Source organism: Narcine bancroftii, chromosome 5 (genome assembly GCF_036971445.1).
Source record: "Narcine bancroftii isolate sNarBan1 chromosome 5, sNarBan1.hap1, whole genome shotgun sequence".
In the NCBI taxonomy this organism is placed as follows: domain Eukaryota; kingdom Metazoa; phylum Chordata; class Chondrichthyes; order Torpediniformes; family Narcinidae; genus Narcine; species Narcine bancroftii.
The window spans coordinates 88,151,999-88,169,022 of NC_091473.1; the positions used below are offsets into that span (position 1 = coordinate 88,151,999).

General features: G+C 41.0%; 1 protein-coding gene across 7 annotated transcripts in view; it reads right to left on the reverse strand.

Annotated features, from left to right (window-relative positions):
• kifap3a (kinesin-associated protein 3a) overlaps positions 1-17,024 on the reverse strand; it is a 233,923-nt gene that overhangs the window by 185,875 nt on the left and 31,024 nt on the right. For all 7 annotated transcript variants that reach the window (XM_069938225.1, XM_069938224.1, XM_069938222.1 and 4 more), the window contains 4 exons: positions 5,090-5,148; positions 4,379-4,520; positions 3,738-3,837; positions 1,633-1,757 (listed from right to left, as the gene is read on the reverse strand). In XM_069938225.1, coding sequence (XP_069794326.1) covers positions 1,633-1,757; positions 3,738-3,837; positions 4,379-4,520; positions 5,090-5,148 — 426 coding nt within the window. The remainder of the gene's footprint in view (positions 1-1,632; positions 1,758-3,737; positions 3,838-4,378; positions 4,521-5,089; positions 5,149-17,024) is intronic.

Below are 17,024 nucleotides of genomic sequence, written 5' to 3' on the forward strand. Positions count from 1 at the left end.
TCTGTTACTAATTCACTTATTATAACTCACTTTGCCACCCACATTCAGCTACCAAGCTTCTAAGCTTCAAAATTTCCTCTCCAAATCTCAATGAATACTTTTCTGTCATCTATCAAGATGCTTCACAAAATCTCTATTATACTTCATGTATCAAAGGTTCCTTTTATTGTCACGTTACATTAAAAAGGTAGTAAACATGATATACTTCAAATTTTGCTGTAAGGCAAACAAAGTTGTCATTATCATTGCCTGGTGTCCATGACGAGAAAGAGAAGCAAAAGAGAGTCCCTTCAGAGACTCTGAGAGTCCGTGGATTTGCCTCCAGCATTTCTGCAGCCTCTTCAGCCACACAGACTCCGGTTCAAACCATCAGCAACCCAAGCTTCAGATCTCCGATGCCATCAGGAAGCCTTCAGCACCCGAGGTACTTCGGCAACCATTCCTGCCCTCAGCAAGCTTTCAAATCCCAATTCTGATACCTAGTTCCCATGAGCCAGTCCCCAGTAGCCCACAACCTGTGTAGGTCCTTCGACTGCAAGTTGCCAATCACCTGTATGGGTTCATTAGCCGCTGAACCCCTCGCTGATCCAGTGCCATGTCACCTTTGCTTCAGGGTCATCTCCTATATTTCCCCTTCCCAACAGGATGTGTTCCTCCATTTCTGGTGCCCTGTGCCCGTCCTATGATCCCCCATAGTCTGCAGCCCCTTATGTCTGCTCCACCTTGGGCACAGACCTCCATGGTTGCAGGAGCTAAAAAAAACTGTTAGCTCCTTTAACAGGCCATTTAAAGCCTGTATGGATTCACCAGTATTAGGATTGGGTGGTAAGAGCTTGCAGAACAGCAATATGCCTCCACTCCCCGCTCTCCCATTTCAGCAACTCCAGCTGCATCACTAATTTTCTTTTGGCCCAGCCTCATGTGCTAATGAAGGTACTACAGAACTGTAAGTTGGTTCTGCTCCATATATTATGGTCCTCAAGACTCTCAAATGGAGCAAGTGGAAACAATGATAGCTCTGCTGAGAAAAAGTAGTGGTGAAAGCCCATTTTGTTAATGTTAGAAACAACAGAAAAGAGAGAAGTAGCAAACTTCAATGCGGTTGAGGTAATCAGGCATATAGGAAAGGGTTTTAATTGAAGGATTGGAAAAGAAGAACACAAGCAATTCAGAACAAAAGCTCTGCAAGAATTTAGGGAAAATTGAAGTCACCCAACATGAGAAACTACTGAAAGTGAAGGTGAAATAAAATTTAATGATAAGCCTTTCTTCCATTTAAAAAATGCGAGCCCATTTAGTGGGGAAAATGGGTTTTCTAATTTTTTTTTAAGGAATATATTCAGGCATGTGAAACATTAAACAATTTCACAAATTAAATAACTAAATATTTTTATCATCTGGCAGACCTCTACACATTTAAAAAATAGAAAACCAACTATTCAGTTTTTTTTTCTATTTTCTTGCTCCACATAAAGAAATACTTTAAGAAATTTAGAAAATTTTTGGACATAACACAACTTTATTACTAAATTGCATGTTCACTGCTGCTGTGGCAATTATTCAGGAAGCTTCAAGGTAAAACAAGATGAAATGGTATTTGTTGTAAGATTCTGTTGCACAAAAAAAGGATATCTACTTTCTTCTTCTTATGAAGTTCTTCCTGCCATAGATCGTGTCTCTTCAGTTCATGGTCGATGATGTTCATGCAGAGAGCACCAATTTTATAGTGAGTGATCAGTCCATGAAATTGAGAAAAACTGCAAGACAGAACAGATTCAGTTTGATATAACAATGGTGATATCTAGCACTACAATATAATTCAACAAAAACATTATAATAAATTACAAGATTATGAAAATTAAAAAGGTTGTGAAACAATTTCAAATACTGACAATCTACTGAGGCCCAGTGGCACAGTGAAGCTGCATGTATCGCTACTGTGTCACAATCCAAGCAACCAGAGTTCAATGCTGTCCTGCGGTCCTGTCTCTGTGAAGTTTGCTTGCTCCAAGTGCTCAGTTTCTTCCCACATCCCAAAAAAATGCTGGTGGCAAGTACAAAAATCCAAAAGGAATATAAATCAGTAAGTGAGAAAAAAATAGAGGGAAATGTCAGAAAATGGGATTGCTCCAAGGAGTTTTCATAAACTCAATGGATCAAATGACTTTCTTCGCTGTTGCAAGGAAATGTATGGAAATACTGTAGTTCTAAATTTCAATCTGAAACACTAGTATCCAAAATCTCACCAACAAAAATATTTGACTGTTAGCCTTAAATTTTTGAAAATGATTGTACATCTAAAATTACAGCCATTCATTGTTCGCAAAATGATTTTAGCAATTCCTTTAACAAAATTGAAGACTTCTTGGCAGTTTGTTTGCAAGATAACCATAGCTGAGAATTAAATATTTCAGGTACTTGACTCGAGAAAGGAAGTTGATTCATTATTTCAGGAAATAAGTTGAGATTCAAATAAGGGACAGAAAACACTAATGGAAATAACTTCCTAGCATCAGCTATTCTGATGGATTGCATGTTGATCAAGAAAAGACTCAAATATGCCAAATTGGGAATAGAAAGAATTTTAGAAATCACCAAAAATGACCAGAAATTGGGACAAAAGAGGGAGAATCAAAGAAATGAGCAATGAGCCACGAAAAGGAAAAAAAATATTACCAGGGAATGATTTTATAGTGGAACATTGAAAAACATTTAAGGTATCTAACAAAATCAGGTGTTTCTGAAAGCAAAATTACCTTTGACCAATTTATTGGAATGCTTTGAAATAGCACTTGTAAATAATTGATAGTTAGATAATGCATTATACTTTGACCACAGGAAGGCATTCAATGAGGGGCTTTTTTTTTTAAATCGTGACCCTCCAGGATAGAGAATTCCCAAAATTCAACATTCTCTGTAAGGAGCAGCTCAACCTTAAATGATGTGCATTGAAACCTCTTGCAATAATGTCTCCTTGTTCAAGATTTTTAACTAACAGAAGCAATTCCACATCCATCCTCTCATGGCTTTAAGATCTTACATTTTAACAAATGTACACTCATCTTTTTCTTGAGTACATTGTATAGTTACCAATAAGTAAAAATTCTGTTTGGTCTTTGGTCTGCAAGAAAAAGAATCTTAGGGTTGTATGTACTCCAACAATAAATCTGAACTTTGAAAAATACTCCTCATTCTTTTCATCATTGAACTATACGGATCCAATTTAACTGTTCATGATAGGACAACTTTCTCATTTTAGGAATTCAGCTACTCAAACACCTTTGGTCTGGTTTTCTCTCCCTTTGTCTGGCATCTCCCAATCAATGGCTCAGTCTTCCAACTTTGCTCCTCAACCACCTCTGTTCACTCCTGTCTAACCTCTCCCACTCTGTCCTCAGAAGAATGGGTATCTCCCCTCTGCACCTTTCGTCTTAATGAAGGGTTTTCACCCAAAACATTGATGATTCTTTTTCTCCCTCTAATCCTGCATGACCTGCTGAGTGCTTCCAGCCAACTGTTTTTTGCTTCAGATTCCAACATGTGCAGTCTCTTGGGTCTCTAGCCTTACATTAGGTGTTTGGTAATTCTCAGAAATTTTACAGGCTTTTTTAAATTTAAAGAATTGAGATATTTACAAATAAAATTTAGAACGTTGAGAAGCAACAGTTTGAAACACAATCAGTAGGCACTCCATATTCAAACAGCTCACAAACGATACTCTTCATATTTAGACTTACCTGGAGAAACAGAAAAATATGTAAATAATATTGGTTGCAAGCTCCACACTTTGCTTCCAATCCTCTCTCAACACTCGAGCCAATGCTCCCAATGCAGTCTCTGAATATTGAAATATAATAACTTTTGAATAACAAACTGAGGGAAAATTGCACAAAGAATTAACTCTTTAAAATCCAGACCCAATTTTGTCAAAGTCAGATCCTTTTGCCTATGCATAAATATAAATTAAATGTTAGAACTAGGAACCAAAAGTACAAATATTATATTATACATAAATAATTTCACACAGGTCATGTGAGGTATTATGTACCTCACATAAGTAATATTTAGAAATTATCCAAGATCAATAATCAGCCATTATGTAGCAGAAAGAAGAAATTGTCTTCTAGCATTTATTATATTTCTGCTTTGGTTCAGAGTGAGTAAAACTGAAGAATTCTTCATGCCTTTTCAATTAAGCTAAACAAAAAAAAAATGCAAAAATACCGGATAAGTAATGAAATTTAATGTAATGAAGAAACTAGTGAGAGAACAAAGTGAGATTAATGAAGCCTTTCTAATAACAGTAAAAGCATTGGGAAGTCATGCAGAAAGTAAAAAGCAGACTATAACTGTTGTCCATTTACAAACATAAGCTTACCATTTTGTAGCAATTCTTCCAAATTATCAGGATTGCGAGCCAATTGAAGAATGAGTGCTGAACCTCGTACTTCATCAGATAAATCCTCATACAGCAATTCTATGTAATCTTCTATATCATTAATATTTGCTATTTCATCAATCTACGGGTCAGAAAGAATATGCTTTATGTTAATATCAAAAGTCTTTATTTTTCCACAATGCCATTTTGTTTGCAGGATTTTAAAAAATTGTTATCCAACAAGAAAAATTTCATTTTCTTCTTGTTTATGTTAAACTTGCAAATACAAATTACAATTAAATATTAGCAATACATAATCCAAAAATTTTAATTCTGAGATTGCTCAGATTTGACATTATTTGACAAATAAGCTTTAACTCATTTTCTGCTTTCTCATACTCTGCAATAATTTAATCTATGAACACTGTAAACACATTTGACTTACAAACTGCATCTTCTATACAATACACATTATTTGAGATCAATTCCATTTTAAGTTTCTTAACTTCCCTCAGGTGCTGGCCGAATAACTGTTCACTTTGACATTTTGAATTGGATTCGGACTCACCACAATAAATTACCAACAATCATAATTATTAAATGCTTTATTACAATTATTTTATATCCTTAACATATTGAAACTAATTTGCTAAATACATAATGACTAATGTAGTGATATTTTCAGTTTTAATTAATTTTTTTGTGTCTTACTTCCATTCCTTCAAAAGGTGGTGGGTCCTTCAGTCTCCCAACCTTTTTGTCTTGTTTTTCTGAAAAGGACACAAGTTCATATTTTATGCCAATCACAAACATTTCCCACAGTTCAGTCCACAAGCATAAGCAACACTTTGTTCAAAGGAAAAACACAAAATGCTAGAAATACTCAAAAAAGGCCAGCAGGATCTGTGGAAAGAAAAACAGAGGTTCAAGACATTTTATCACAACAGATAAAGAATAGGTTCAGTATTAAGTAGCAGAAAATGCAGGCAAGTTTAGTTTACCAAGTCCTCATATTTCACTTTCCTAGTTCCTGCATTCAACACATGATTCTTCATAATTTCAACCATTGTAATGGCATCCCACCACTTGTCACATCTTTCTACCCCTTCTGCAGTGGCTACACACTCATCACTATTCAGGGACATAAATAGCCTTCCAGGTGAATCACATTCACTTTTCCAAACAGGTCTATTGCATATGGTGCTGTTAATGTGGCCTCTTCTACATCAGTAATAACAGATAAAACCAGGCAATTGATTTGTTATGTCCTGAGCTTCCACCTACAGGCCATTCAAACTCATTTTCCCATCCTTCACTAATCTGTCCATCAGCCTTCTCCACTGCCAGGGTGAGGCCCAATGAAAACTAGAGAAATAATACCTCATATTCTGTCTGGGAACACTATAACCCAGTGGTGTCAACATAGAATTTTCCAATTTCAGGTAATTCTTACCTCCTGGTTCTCCTCACTCTCCTGATCCAGTTACAGTCCTCCCATTTTTGTCATCTTTCCCATATACCCTTTCAGGCCCCCATCACCCATTTTGTTCTCCTCCCCACTCCATCCACCTACATCCCAATTTTTAATGTGGTTGCAGAAAACAGGGTGACAGGAGATTAGAACCAAAACATTTAAGTGTGGTACAATATTAGTAAACACTAAGGAGGAGTAATTTGTAACACTTGTGCAAATGACCACGGATGCAAGGTAAATCGTTAACTTCAAATTGATAATTTATGTTTTTTTTATTTCTTTGGCTTGGCTTCGCGGACGAAGATTTATGGAGGGGGTAAATGTCCACGTCAGCTGCAGGCTCGTTTGTGGCTGACAAGTCCGATGCGGGACAGGCAGACACGGTTGCAGGGGAAAATTGGTTGGTTGGGGTTGGGTGTTGGGTTTTTCCTCCTTTGTCTTTTGTCAGTGAGGTGGGCTCTGCGGTCTTCTTCAAAGGAGGTTGCTGCCCGCCGAACTGTGAGGCGCCAAGATGTACGGTTTGAGGCGATATCAGCCCACTGGCGGTGGTCAATGTGGCAGGCACTAAAGGTCATGAGGCAGAGTTAGATCACAGATCGCCCATTCTCTCAGTGAGTAACAGAATAGGATCTAGGAGTTATTCAGACAAATAACTAATGCCAGTGCAACAATGTTGAAACAAGAACACAAGGTTGAAGGTGATATGGATAGTGTGGAATAAGAGTGGCCAAACTTGCTTAACATAAGAGAGCATGCGATAAACTTCAGATGTTTGAGAGCCACAGCAGATGAAGATAGAGGATCAGCTGATTGGGCAATCGAGTTCAACAGTTGAAGACAAACAGGTTAATAGACAATAGGTGCAGGAGAAGGCCATTCAGCCCTTCAAGCCAGCACTGCCATTCACTGTGATCATGGCTGATCATCCACAATCAGTACTCCATTCCTGCCTTCTCCCCAAATCCCTTGACTCCGCTACCTTTAAGAGCTCTATCTAACTCTTTCTTGAAAGCATCCAGAGAATTGGCCTCCACTCCCTTCTGAGGCAGAGCATTCCACAGATCCATAACTCTCTAGGTGAAAAAGTTTTTCCTCCACTCTTTTCTAAATGGCTTACCCCTTATTCTGAAACTGTGGCCTCTGGTTCTGGACTCCCTCAACATCGGGAACATGTTTCCTGCCTCTAGCATGTCCAATCCCTTAATAATCCTATATGCTTCAATCAGATCCCCTCTCATCCTTCTAAATTCCAGTGTATACAAGCCCAGTTATCCCAATCTTTCAACATATGACAGTCCCGCCATCCCAGAAATTAACCTCGTGAGCCTACACTTCCTCAACAACAAGAATATCCATCCTCAAATTTGGAGACAAAAACTGCACATAATACTCCTGGTGTTGTCTCACCAGGGACCTGTACAACTGCAGAAAGACCTCTCTGCTCCTATACTCAACTCCCCTTGTAATGCCATTAGCTTTCTTCACTGCCTGCTGTATCTGCATGCTTACTTTCAGCAACTGTTGTACTTCCCCTTTTCCTAATTTGACACCATTCAGATAGTAATCTGCCTTCCTGTTCTTCCCACCAAAGTGGATAACCTCACATTTATCCACATTAAACTGCATTTGCATGCATCTGCCCACTCTCCCAACCTGTCCAAGTCATCCTGCATTCTCATAACATCCTCCTCACATTTCACACTGCCACCCAGCTTTGTGTCATCTGCAAATTTGCTAATGCTACTTTTAAATAGCTGAGGTCCCAGCACCCAGCCTTGTGGTACCCCACTAGTTACTGTCTGCCATTCTAATAGGGACCTGCTAATCCCTACTCTTTATTTCCTGTCTTCCAACCAACTTTCTATCCATGACAGTAACCTACCCCCAAATACCATGTGCTCTAATTTCGCCCATTAATCTCCTATGTGAGACTTTATCAAAGACTTTCTGAAAGTCCAGGTTCATTAGATCCACTGGCTCTCCCTTGTCTATGTTCATAGTTAGATCCTCAAAAAAATTACAGAAGATTAGTTAAGCATGATTTCCCCTTCGTAAATCAATGCCTACTCGGACAAATCCTGTTTCTGCTATCCAAATGTGCTGCTTTTTCAACTTTTATAATTTACACCAGCATCTTCCCCACCACTGACTGGACTACAATTCCCTGTTTTCTCTCTCCTTCCATTCTTAAAAAGTGGGATATAAACAAAATAGAGAGAGTGCAGAGAAGGTTCACGAGAATGTTCACAGGATTTCAGGGTCTGAGTTACAGGGAAAGGTTGTGCAGACTGGGGCTTTTTTCTCTGGAGCGTAGAAGATTGAGAGGGGACTTGATGGAGGTGTTTAAGATTTTAAAAGGGACAGACAGAGTAAATGTGGATAGGCTTTTTCAATTAAGAAAGGGGGAGATTCAAACTAGAGGACATGGTTTAAGATTGAAGGCGGAAAATTATAAGGGGAACATGAGGGGAAATTTCTTTACGCAGAGGGTGGTGGGGATGTGGAATGAGCTTCCGGCAGACGTGGTCGAGGCGGGATCATTTAAGGAAAGACTGGATCATTACATGGATAGGAGGGGACTAGAGGGGTATGGACCGGGTGCTGGTCAGTGGGACTAGGAGGGTGGGGATTTGCTATGGCATGGACTAGTAGGGCCGAACAGGCCTGTTCTGTGCTGTAAGTGGTTATATGGTTATATGGGATAACATTAGCTACCCTCCAATCCGCAGGAACTGATTCTGAATCTATAGAACATTGGAAAATGCTTACCAATGTGTCCACGATTTCTAGAGCCACCTCCTTAAGTTCCCTGGGATGCAGATCATCTGACCCTGGGGATCTATCAGCTTTCAGTCCCAGCAGTCTACCCAACACCATTTTCTACCTAATGTGAATTTCCTTCAGTTCCTCCGTTACACTAGGTCCTCTGTCTTCTATTACATCTGGGATATTGTTTGTGTCTTCCCTAGTGAAGACAGATCCAAAGAATCCATTCAACTCATCTGCCATTTCCTTATTTCCCATAATAATTTCACCCGTTTCTGTCTTCAAGGGCCAAACTTTGATCTTAACTAATTTTTTTCATCTTCAGATACCTAAAGAAGCTTTTATTATCCTCCTTTATATTCTTGACTAGCTGACCTTCGTTGCTCATCTTTTCTCACCATATTTACTTATCTTCTGTTGCCCTTTAAATATTTCCCAATCCTCTGGCTTCCCGCTCATCTTTGCTATATTATACTTCTATTTTTATACTGTCCTTGACTTCCCTCGTCAGCCACGGTCACCCCTGATCCTGCACCTTCAGTATTATTCCCAGAAATACCTGCCATTGTTCCACTTCATCCCTGCTAGGGAATCTTTCCAATCAATTTTAGCCAGCTCTTCCCTCATGGCACCATCGTCCCTTTTGTCAACTCTAATACTGACACTTCCAATTTTCCCTTCTCCCTCTCAAATTGTAGATTAAAACTTATCATATTATGGTCACTACATCCTAATGGCTCCTTAACCTCAAGTTGCCTTATCAAATCCTGTTCATTACACAACACTAAATCCAGAATTGCCTTCTCCTTGCTGGATTCTTAAGGGCAGCTTGTACTAGAGCCTATGTCAGGGGCACTCCACAAACTCCCTTTCTTGGGATCCAGTAGCAATCTGATTTTCCCAGACTACCCGCATGTTGAAATCCTCCATAAGAATCATAGCATTACCTTTGCGACATGCCAATTTTAACTCCTGATTCACTTGCACCCTATGTCCAGGCTACTGCTTGGGGGCTGTAGATAACTCCCAGTAGGATCTTTTTTGCCCTTACAATTTCTCAGTTCCATCAATGCAGATTCAACATCTGCTGATTCTAGGTCACCCCTCACAAGGGACTGAATTTCATTCCTCACCAACAGAGCCAACTAACCCCCTCTGTCCACCTGTCTGTCCTTTCGATAGGACATATATCCTTGAATATTCAATTCCCAGCCCTGGTCATTTTGCAGCCATGTCTCTGTCATTCCTGCATCATTACACTTGCCAATTTCCAATTGAGCCTCAAGCACATCCACTTCATTTTTTATACTTTGTGCATTCATATATAATACTTTTAATCCATTACTCCCCTCCCTTTTCATATCAATTCCTATTGCACTTGGCCATACACTCTGATCCCTTCCCAAGTTTTCTGCCCTGTTAATTCTATTAAAAACAAGAGACTCAGCAGATAGCAATTGTAAAAAATACAAAATGCTGGAGAAGCTTAACAGGTCAGTGTCCTTTATGTAGCAAAGGTAAAGATACATAACCAATGTTTCGGGCTTGAGTCCTTCAATCAAAGTATGAGAAAATACCAGCAGGTGTCCGAACAAAAGAGTGGGGGGGGGGGGGGGAAGGGGAAGGTGAGTGGCAAAGGCAGTAGATGATAGGTGGAGAAAGGAGGGAGTGGACAGCAGCAATGAGGGGGAAGAGGGCAGTGAAAGAAATGGAAAGACAAGAAATATGGGAAGGGAAAGAAAAGGCAAGCACGTTTAATAGAAAGCAGTAAAGTCAATGTTAATGCCATCTGGCTGGAGAGTGCCCAGATAGAAAATAAGATGTTGTTCCTCCAATCAGCACATGATCTGGGCGGGATAGTACACAAGGCCATGGACAGACATATGAACATGGGAGTGTGACTCTGAATTGAAATGGATGGCCACTGGGAGGTCGCTGTGGTTGTGAACGGAGAGCAGGTGCAGAGTGAAACGATCTCCTAATCTACAACCAGTCTTTCCTATGTAGAGAATGCCACAAAGGATGCAGTAAATAAGTCCTCTGGATGTACAAGTAAAGTTGCTTCACTTGAAAGGCCTGTTTGGGGCCCTGGACCGTGGTGAGGGAGGAGGTGTGAGTGCAACACTTGCTACTTGTGCCATGTGCTAGTGAGATTAGAAATAGGAGGATATTGCATATTAACACGTGCTAAAGACATGGTGCAGCAAGAATTGGAGGAACAAATCTGTAGAGAGATAGCAGACAGCTGCAGAAAACACTGGTTGTGATAGTAGGCAATTTTAACTTTCTATAATATTGACTGGGACACCCATATTGTAAAAGGGCTAGATGGCTTAAAGTTTGTCAAATGTGTTTAGGAAAGTTTTCTAAGTCAATATGTAGAGGTACCAACCAGAGAGAGTGCAGTACTGGATCTCCTATTAGGGAATGAGACAGGACAGGTGAGAGAAGTATGTGAAGGGGAACATTTTGGTTCAAGTTAATTATGGAGAAGTATAGGTCTATGTCTCGGATTGAGATTCTAAATTGGAGAGAGTCCAATTTTGAGGAAATGAGAAAATGTGGATTGGGGGAAATTGTTTTCTGGCAAGGATGTGCAATGTAAGTGAAAGACATTCAAAGGTGAAATTTAAGAGTACAGAGTTTATATGTTTCTGCCAGCAAGGTTGGGAGGCATAGTGAACAATGGTTTGAGGGATATTGGGGATCTGGCTGAGAAGAGAGGTGTATAGCAGATATAGGAAACATGAGCAAATGAGGTACCTGAAGAGTATAAAAAAATGCAAGAAAAACCTCAAGAAATCAGGAAGACAAAAAAAAGTCATGAGGTTGCTTTGGCAAACAATGTAAAGTAAAATCCCAAGGGTTTCTACAGTTATATTAAAAGCAAAAGGATAGTATGGGTCAAAATTGGTCCCCTTGAAAATCAGAGGTCGACTTTGTAAGCAGCCAAGACAGATGGGAGCAATCTGAATTTTTTTTGTCCCATCAGTATTCACTCAGAAAACAAACACATGATTGTGGGAAGTAAAGAAAACAAGCATTCCCTCAAACCTTGAGGGAGGCAAGTGTAGGATTGCAGGAGCTCTGGCAGAAATACTTAAAATATCCTTAGCCACGAGTGTGGTGCCGGAGGATTGGAAAGTAGCTCACATTGTTCCATTGTTTAAAAAGGCTCCATAAGTAACCCTGAAAATGATAGGACGGTGAACCTGATGTCAGTAGTAGGTAAATTATTGGAAGGTGATCTAAAAGATCAAATATACAAGTATTTGGATAGCCAGGGACTGATTAGGGATAGTCAACATGGCTTTGTGTGTGGTAGGTCATGTTTAACCTATCTTGTACAGTTTATCGAGGAAGTTACCAGGAAAGTTGATAAATAAAGGCTGTGGATGTTATCTACATGGACTTTAGCAAAGTCCCAAATGGGAGGTTAGTCAGGAAGGCTCAGACGCTAAGTATTCATGACAAAGTAGTGAACTTCGTTCAACAATAGCTGGACGAGAAAAGCCAACAATCATCCATCAGTGCTGGATGATTGCTTCTCAGACTGGAAACCTTTGACTTGTGGTGTGCCTCAGGGATCCGTGCTAGAACCTTTATTCCCCAGAGCGTATAAAGAATGAGAGGTATTTAAGATTGAGGGAGATAGACAGGGTAAATGTAGGTAGGTTTTTACCACTGAGGGTAGGTGAAGTTTTTTCCACCAGGGTGGGGGGGGGGGGTGGGTGAGGAAGTGTGCTAACCCAGGGAAAGTGCCTCTCCTTTCTCAGTGTAGTAATCGCTACATGGCCACAGTGTGGCTTGCCAGGCAGGTCATGAAAAATGGCCTCTCCTACATTACTGCATCCGTAGCAACCCTTTCTTGTGGTGTCCCCTGTTTTTCTCTGAGTTTTCTAGGTCATAATGCAACCGAGTGTCCAACAGTATAACTAAATGAGTAGGCTGTGCTTCTTAGCCTTGGTAGCAGCCAACCTAAGAAAAGGAAAACTCTGAACCCGGGCAAATGGGGCTTATTAGCCTCATCAGGCCATCCATCTAGGAGAAGGACACTCCGACAAAATACCTACAACATGAGGACTGGCTGTCACCATTCTAGCTTGCTAGGCCTGGGCGTAAAGGGTGGGGGCAGTACGACACACACTGCACTCCACCTAAAAAAATCTATTGTGCAGGCTCGAAGGACATGCCATATCTACGATCCTTCCTGGATCTTCATTTGCAAAGCCAAGCCATAATGATGAGGTGAGATACAAACCAGAGGACATGGGTTAAGGGTGAAAGGGGAAAAATTTAGGTGAAACTTCCTCACACAGAGTGGTGGGAGTGTGGAATGAGCTGCCAGCTGAACTGGTGAATGCAGGCTCAATTTTAAATTTCAAGAAGAATTTGAACAGGTACATGGATGGGAGACGTACGGAGGGCAATGGACTGAATGCAGGTTAGTGGGACTAAGCAAAAAAAAAAAGGTTCCGCACAGACTAGAAAGGTGAAAGAGGCCCGTTTCTGTGCTGTAATATTCTATGGCTCTAAATAATGAAAAAATATCACATACATGTTTTTACTTTTACATGCATATTTTGTGACAAAAATTTTATAATTAATACATATATAATATTTATTCATGTATGTAGTTTATGAACTGCTAATTTGAATTCGTTTCAATAATCAAATAGTACACATACTAAATGTTTGGGACAAAGATACCTTTTCTTTTACTTGCCCCTGTACACCACAGTTTTAAATTTGTAATCAAACAATTCACATGTAATTAAAGTACACATTCCAGATTTTGGTTTGATCATGTAGAAATTATAGCACTTTTAATACTTAGTTCCCCCATTTCAGAGCACCATGTTTGGGAAATTTGGCTTCACAGGTATTTGTGAATACATGGGTATGCTTAATTAATTCATTGGTGCAAGTAAAAGAGCTGGGCTTGATTCTAAGCTTTTGATCACCTTTAGAGTCTGTAGTTGCCATTTATCAACACGAGGACCAGAGTTGTGCCAATGAAAGTCAAAGAAGCCATTATAAGGTCAATAAAACAAAAATATAACAATAAGAGACAGTGCCCAAACCTTAGGATTATCAAAATCGAATCATTAAGAAGAAAGAGCATATTGGTAAGGTCAGTAATCACAAAGGGACTGATATTCCAAGGAAGATCTCCACTGCTGATGACAGAAGAATTCTCATCATAATGAAGAAAAATCCCCAAACGCTTGTCCAACAGATCGGAAACACTCTTCAGGAGGCAGGTGTGGATGTGTTAATGACTACTGTCAGCAGATGACTTCATGAACAGAAATAGAGGCTACACTGTGGAAATGTCTGCCCAAGGAAGCAGTAGAGGCGCCTCATTAAATATATTTAAGATTCAGTAATATTTTTTGCATCTTAGGGGAATTGAGGGTTATGGGGAAAGGTGGAGCTTAGTCTACAGCCAGATCAGCTGTGATCTCACTGAATATGGGAGCAGGTTCAATGGGTGGGATGGAGGACTCCTGTTTCTAAGGGGTCATCTTCAGGTACACTGCTGCCACTGGTCTCTGCAGATACCTGCACCATTGCAGCGTCCACAGCCGACCCAATGCGAAGCTGCCTTCTTCAGCAGCACGAGGTCAGGGAGCCTACAAATCTGCTCCTCCCTCTTCCTAGTTTCCAGCAGGATGGGGGAAGTGTCTGTTGGGAGGCTAGAGTATGAAGCTGTCTAACCTCTGGGCTGCCTGGTACTGAATCTCCATCCGGTGGGGCCAGCCCTTCACTGCTACTGCCTGAACCAGCTCTATCCTGGCTTTGAGATCCCCTCCAGCCTCTCCTACCCATCTCCATTGCCATAGGTTACAACAGGATATAAGCAGGTTGAAGAGCTGAGCAGATGGAGTTCAAACAGATAAGTATGAGGTGGTGCATTTTGGAAGGAGGAATTTATGGTTAATGGCAGGATTCTGAATAGTATGGAAGAACAGAAGGACTTGGGAACAAAATCCATAGATCTCTCAATGCTGCTGTGCAGGTTGATAGGAAATGCAATGCCAGAAATGGTTATGAAGGCTGGTGCAATAGGGACATTTAAAAGACACTTGGACAGGCAATTGGATGCAAGAAAAATAGAGGGTTATGGGTGTGAGGTAGAGAAAGTTTAGATTGTTGAGTAGGTTTATATAGGTCAGCACAACATTGTAGGATGAAGAGTCTGTACTGTAAAGTTCTATTCATTCTATATTATAGCCTTGCCCTCTTCAACTGCCTTTGGAAGTGTAGGTATTGTTGCATTTTCCTGATTAATGAGGGGTTGTGACTCCAAGATATGTTGTCCATTATATGCACACTAAGTAAGTTTATGGTCTTCATTCTATCCACAGCAGAACTACTGATGCATATCATGTGTTGGATGGAAAAGGTCCTCTATAATTCTTTGAGCCATATTTAAGCAACACTCACAGTAAATGTCATCAGTAGGAAAGGAAAACCCCAGTGATCCTTTGTTTGGCTTCTGGTCTGATGCTTTGCAGCTACCATACTGCACAATGATGGAACCAGACAGGGCTCCTGCAAAATGTGTTGTCAGGGTCTAGTAGATTTGGCCTCCTCAATCTCCTGAGGAAGTGTAAGCACTACTGCACATTCCTGACTAATAAGGAGGCACTAAAGGTCCAGGGTAGGTCTTCCTTTATATGCACACCCAAAAATATCATGCTCTCCACGATGGAACCATTGATGTATAATGGAGAGTGGTTGACTCTCTTGAAGTCCACATTCATCTCCTTTGTCTTGTCCATCCAAGTTGAGACTCGTGATGTTTTTACACCCCTCAACCTCCTCTGTAAACCAACTAATTGTTGCCAACGAGGCCAACTTGATGATCCTGTTAGAATTGAATCAGGAAGTACAGTCATGAGTCAACAGCATGAACAGTAGCAGGTTGAGCAGACAGCCCTAAAGTGCGCTTGTGCTCAGTGATGAAACTTCAGATTTTACTACCAACCTAGATTGACTGTGGTCTGTCAGTTTAAAAAGTCCAGTTGTAGAGAGTGGTGTTGAATCCTATGACGACAATTTATCCACCAATTTCTGAGGTATAATTGTGTTGAATGCTGAACTGTAATCAATGAACAAGAGTCTGGCATATGAAGCACCATTTGCTAGATGGGTCAGGTCAGACTGGAGGGTCAAGGCTATAGCATCATCAATGGATTGGTTTGGACAGCAGATGAAATGGAATGGGTCCAATGTTACTGGAAGGACCGATTTGATGCATTCTATTACCAATTGTTCAACCATTTCATGATTGTGAAGATTGAAGATAGCGGCGCTGCCGAAGCCACTGTGGCGGCAGCATTGCCATTGGTGCGGACCTGCAGGGAGCAGAGATGCAGCAATCACGCAGGGTCCAGTCGCCCAGTCGACTGCCATCAGCTCCACACGGGCTTTGAACAGGCCGTTGAGGGAGCCGATGGTGGTTTTGATTGAAATCCCATGACCTGGGGTCCGCGCCCATGATGGCAGGCCTATTAATCGTAGGCAGCCACAAAGGGATGCAGACTCTGAGGAAGCGAAGGACTAGAGCAGGGTACCAGAGGATGGGAAGATCAGGCACCGCCTGAGAGGGAGAAGTGGAGGAGACAACCCGCAGGGACAGTGACCATGGCAGCGGACCAATGTGGGAGCTCTGCGGCTGAGAGACCACACCATGTGGCGGGTTGCTGGCAACTCGAGGCAAGGAACCCGTGGAAACTGTAAGCTGCAGGAGACAGCTGACGGAAGGCTTGTGCTAGGTTGCGGACTGCTGGAGACTTGCTCAAACTGGCTGGAGGGATACCAAGTATCAGAAACTGGATCCGTGGAGGTACTGAGGGCGCTGAAGGATTCCTGACCATGTCCGAGGTTCGGTACAGGTGCTTGGGTTGCCAGTGGATTGGACTGGGCTCTGTGTGGCTGCGGGGGCTGCAGAAGCGCTAGAGGCTCTGGTGGGGGACTCTCATTTGCTTCCTTCTCTCTCTCTGACTGTAAGAGGTGCTTAAGCAATTTCTGCTGGTCATGAATCTGTCTGCCTTGCAGCAGGTTAAAAGAAATTTCATGTAATATGACACTGTTTTATTACTATGATAATAAATTGAATCTTGAATCTTGATTTGTAATTTTCAGTGCCACTGGATAGCAGGTATTTAGTCACGTTACCATTGTTCTCTTAGGTGCCTGAATTCTGCAGGGACAGTGGACTGCTTCAGTGAGATGTTAAAGATTTCTGTTAGAAACTCCAACAGCTGGGTCAAGATCAGTGATCCCGGCATTTAGATAAGTAGGAACTGACTGGTGTTAATCAGCATGGCTTCATGCATGGGATATCATGTTTCACAACCTGATAAAAAAACATTTTTTGAAGAGGTGACAAAGGGA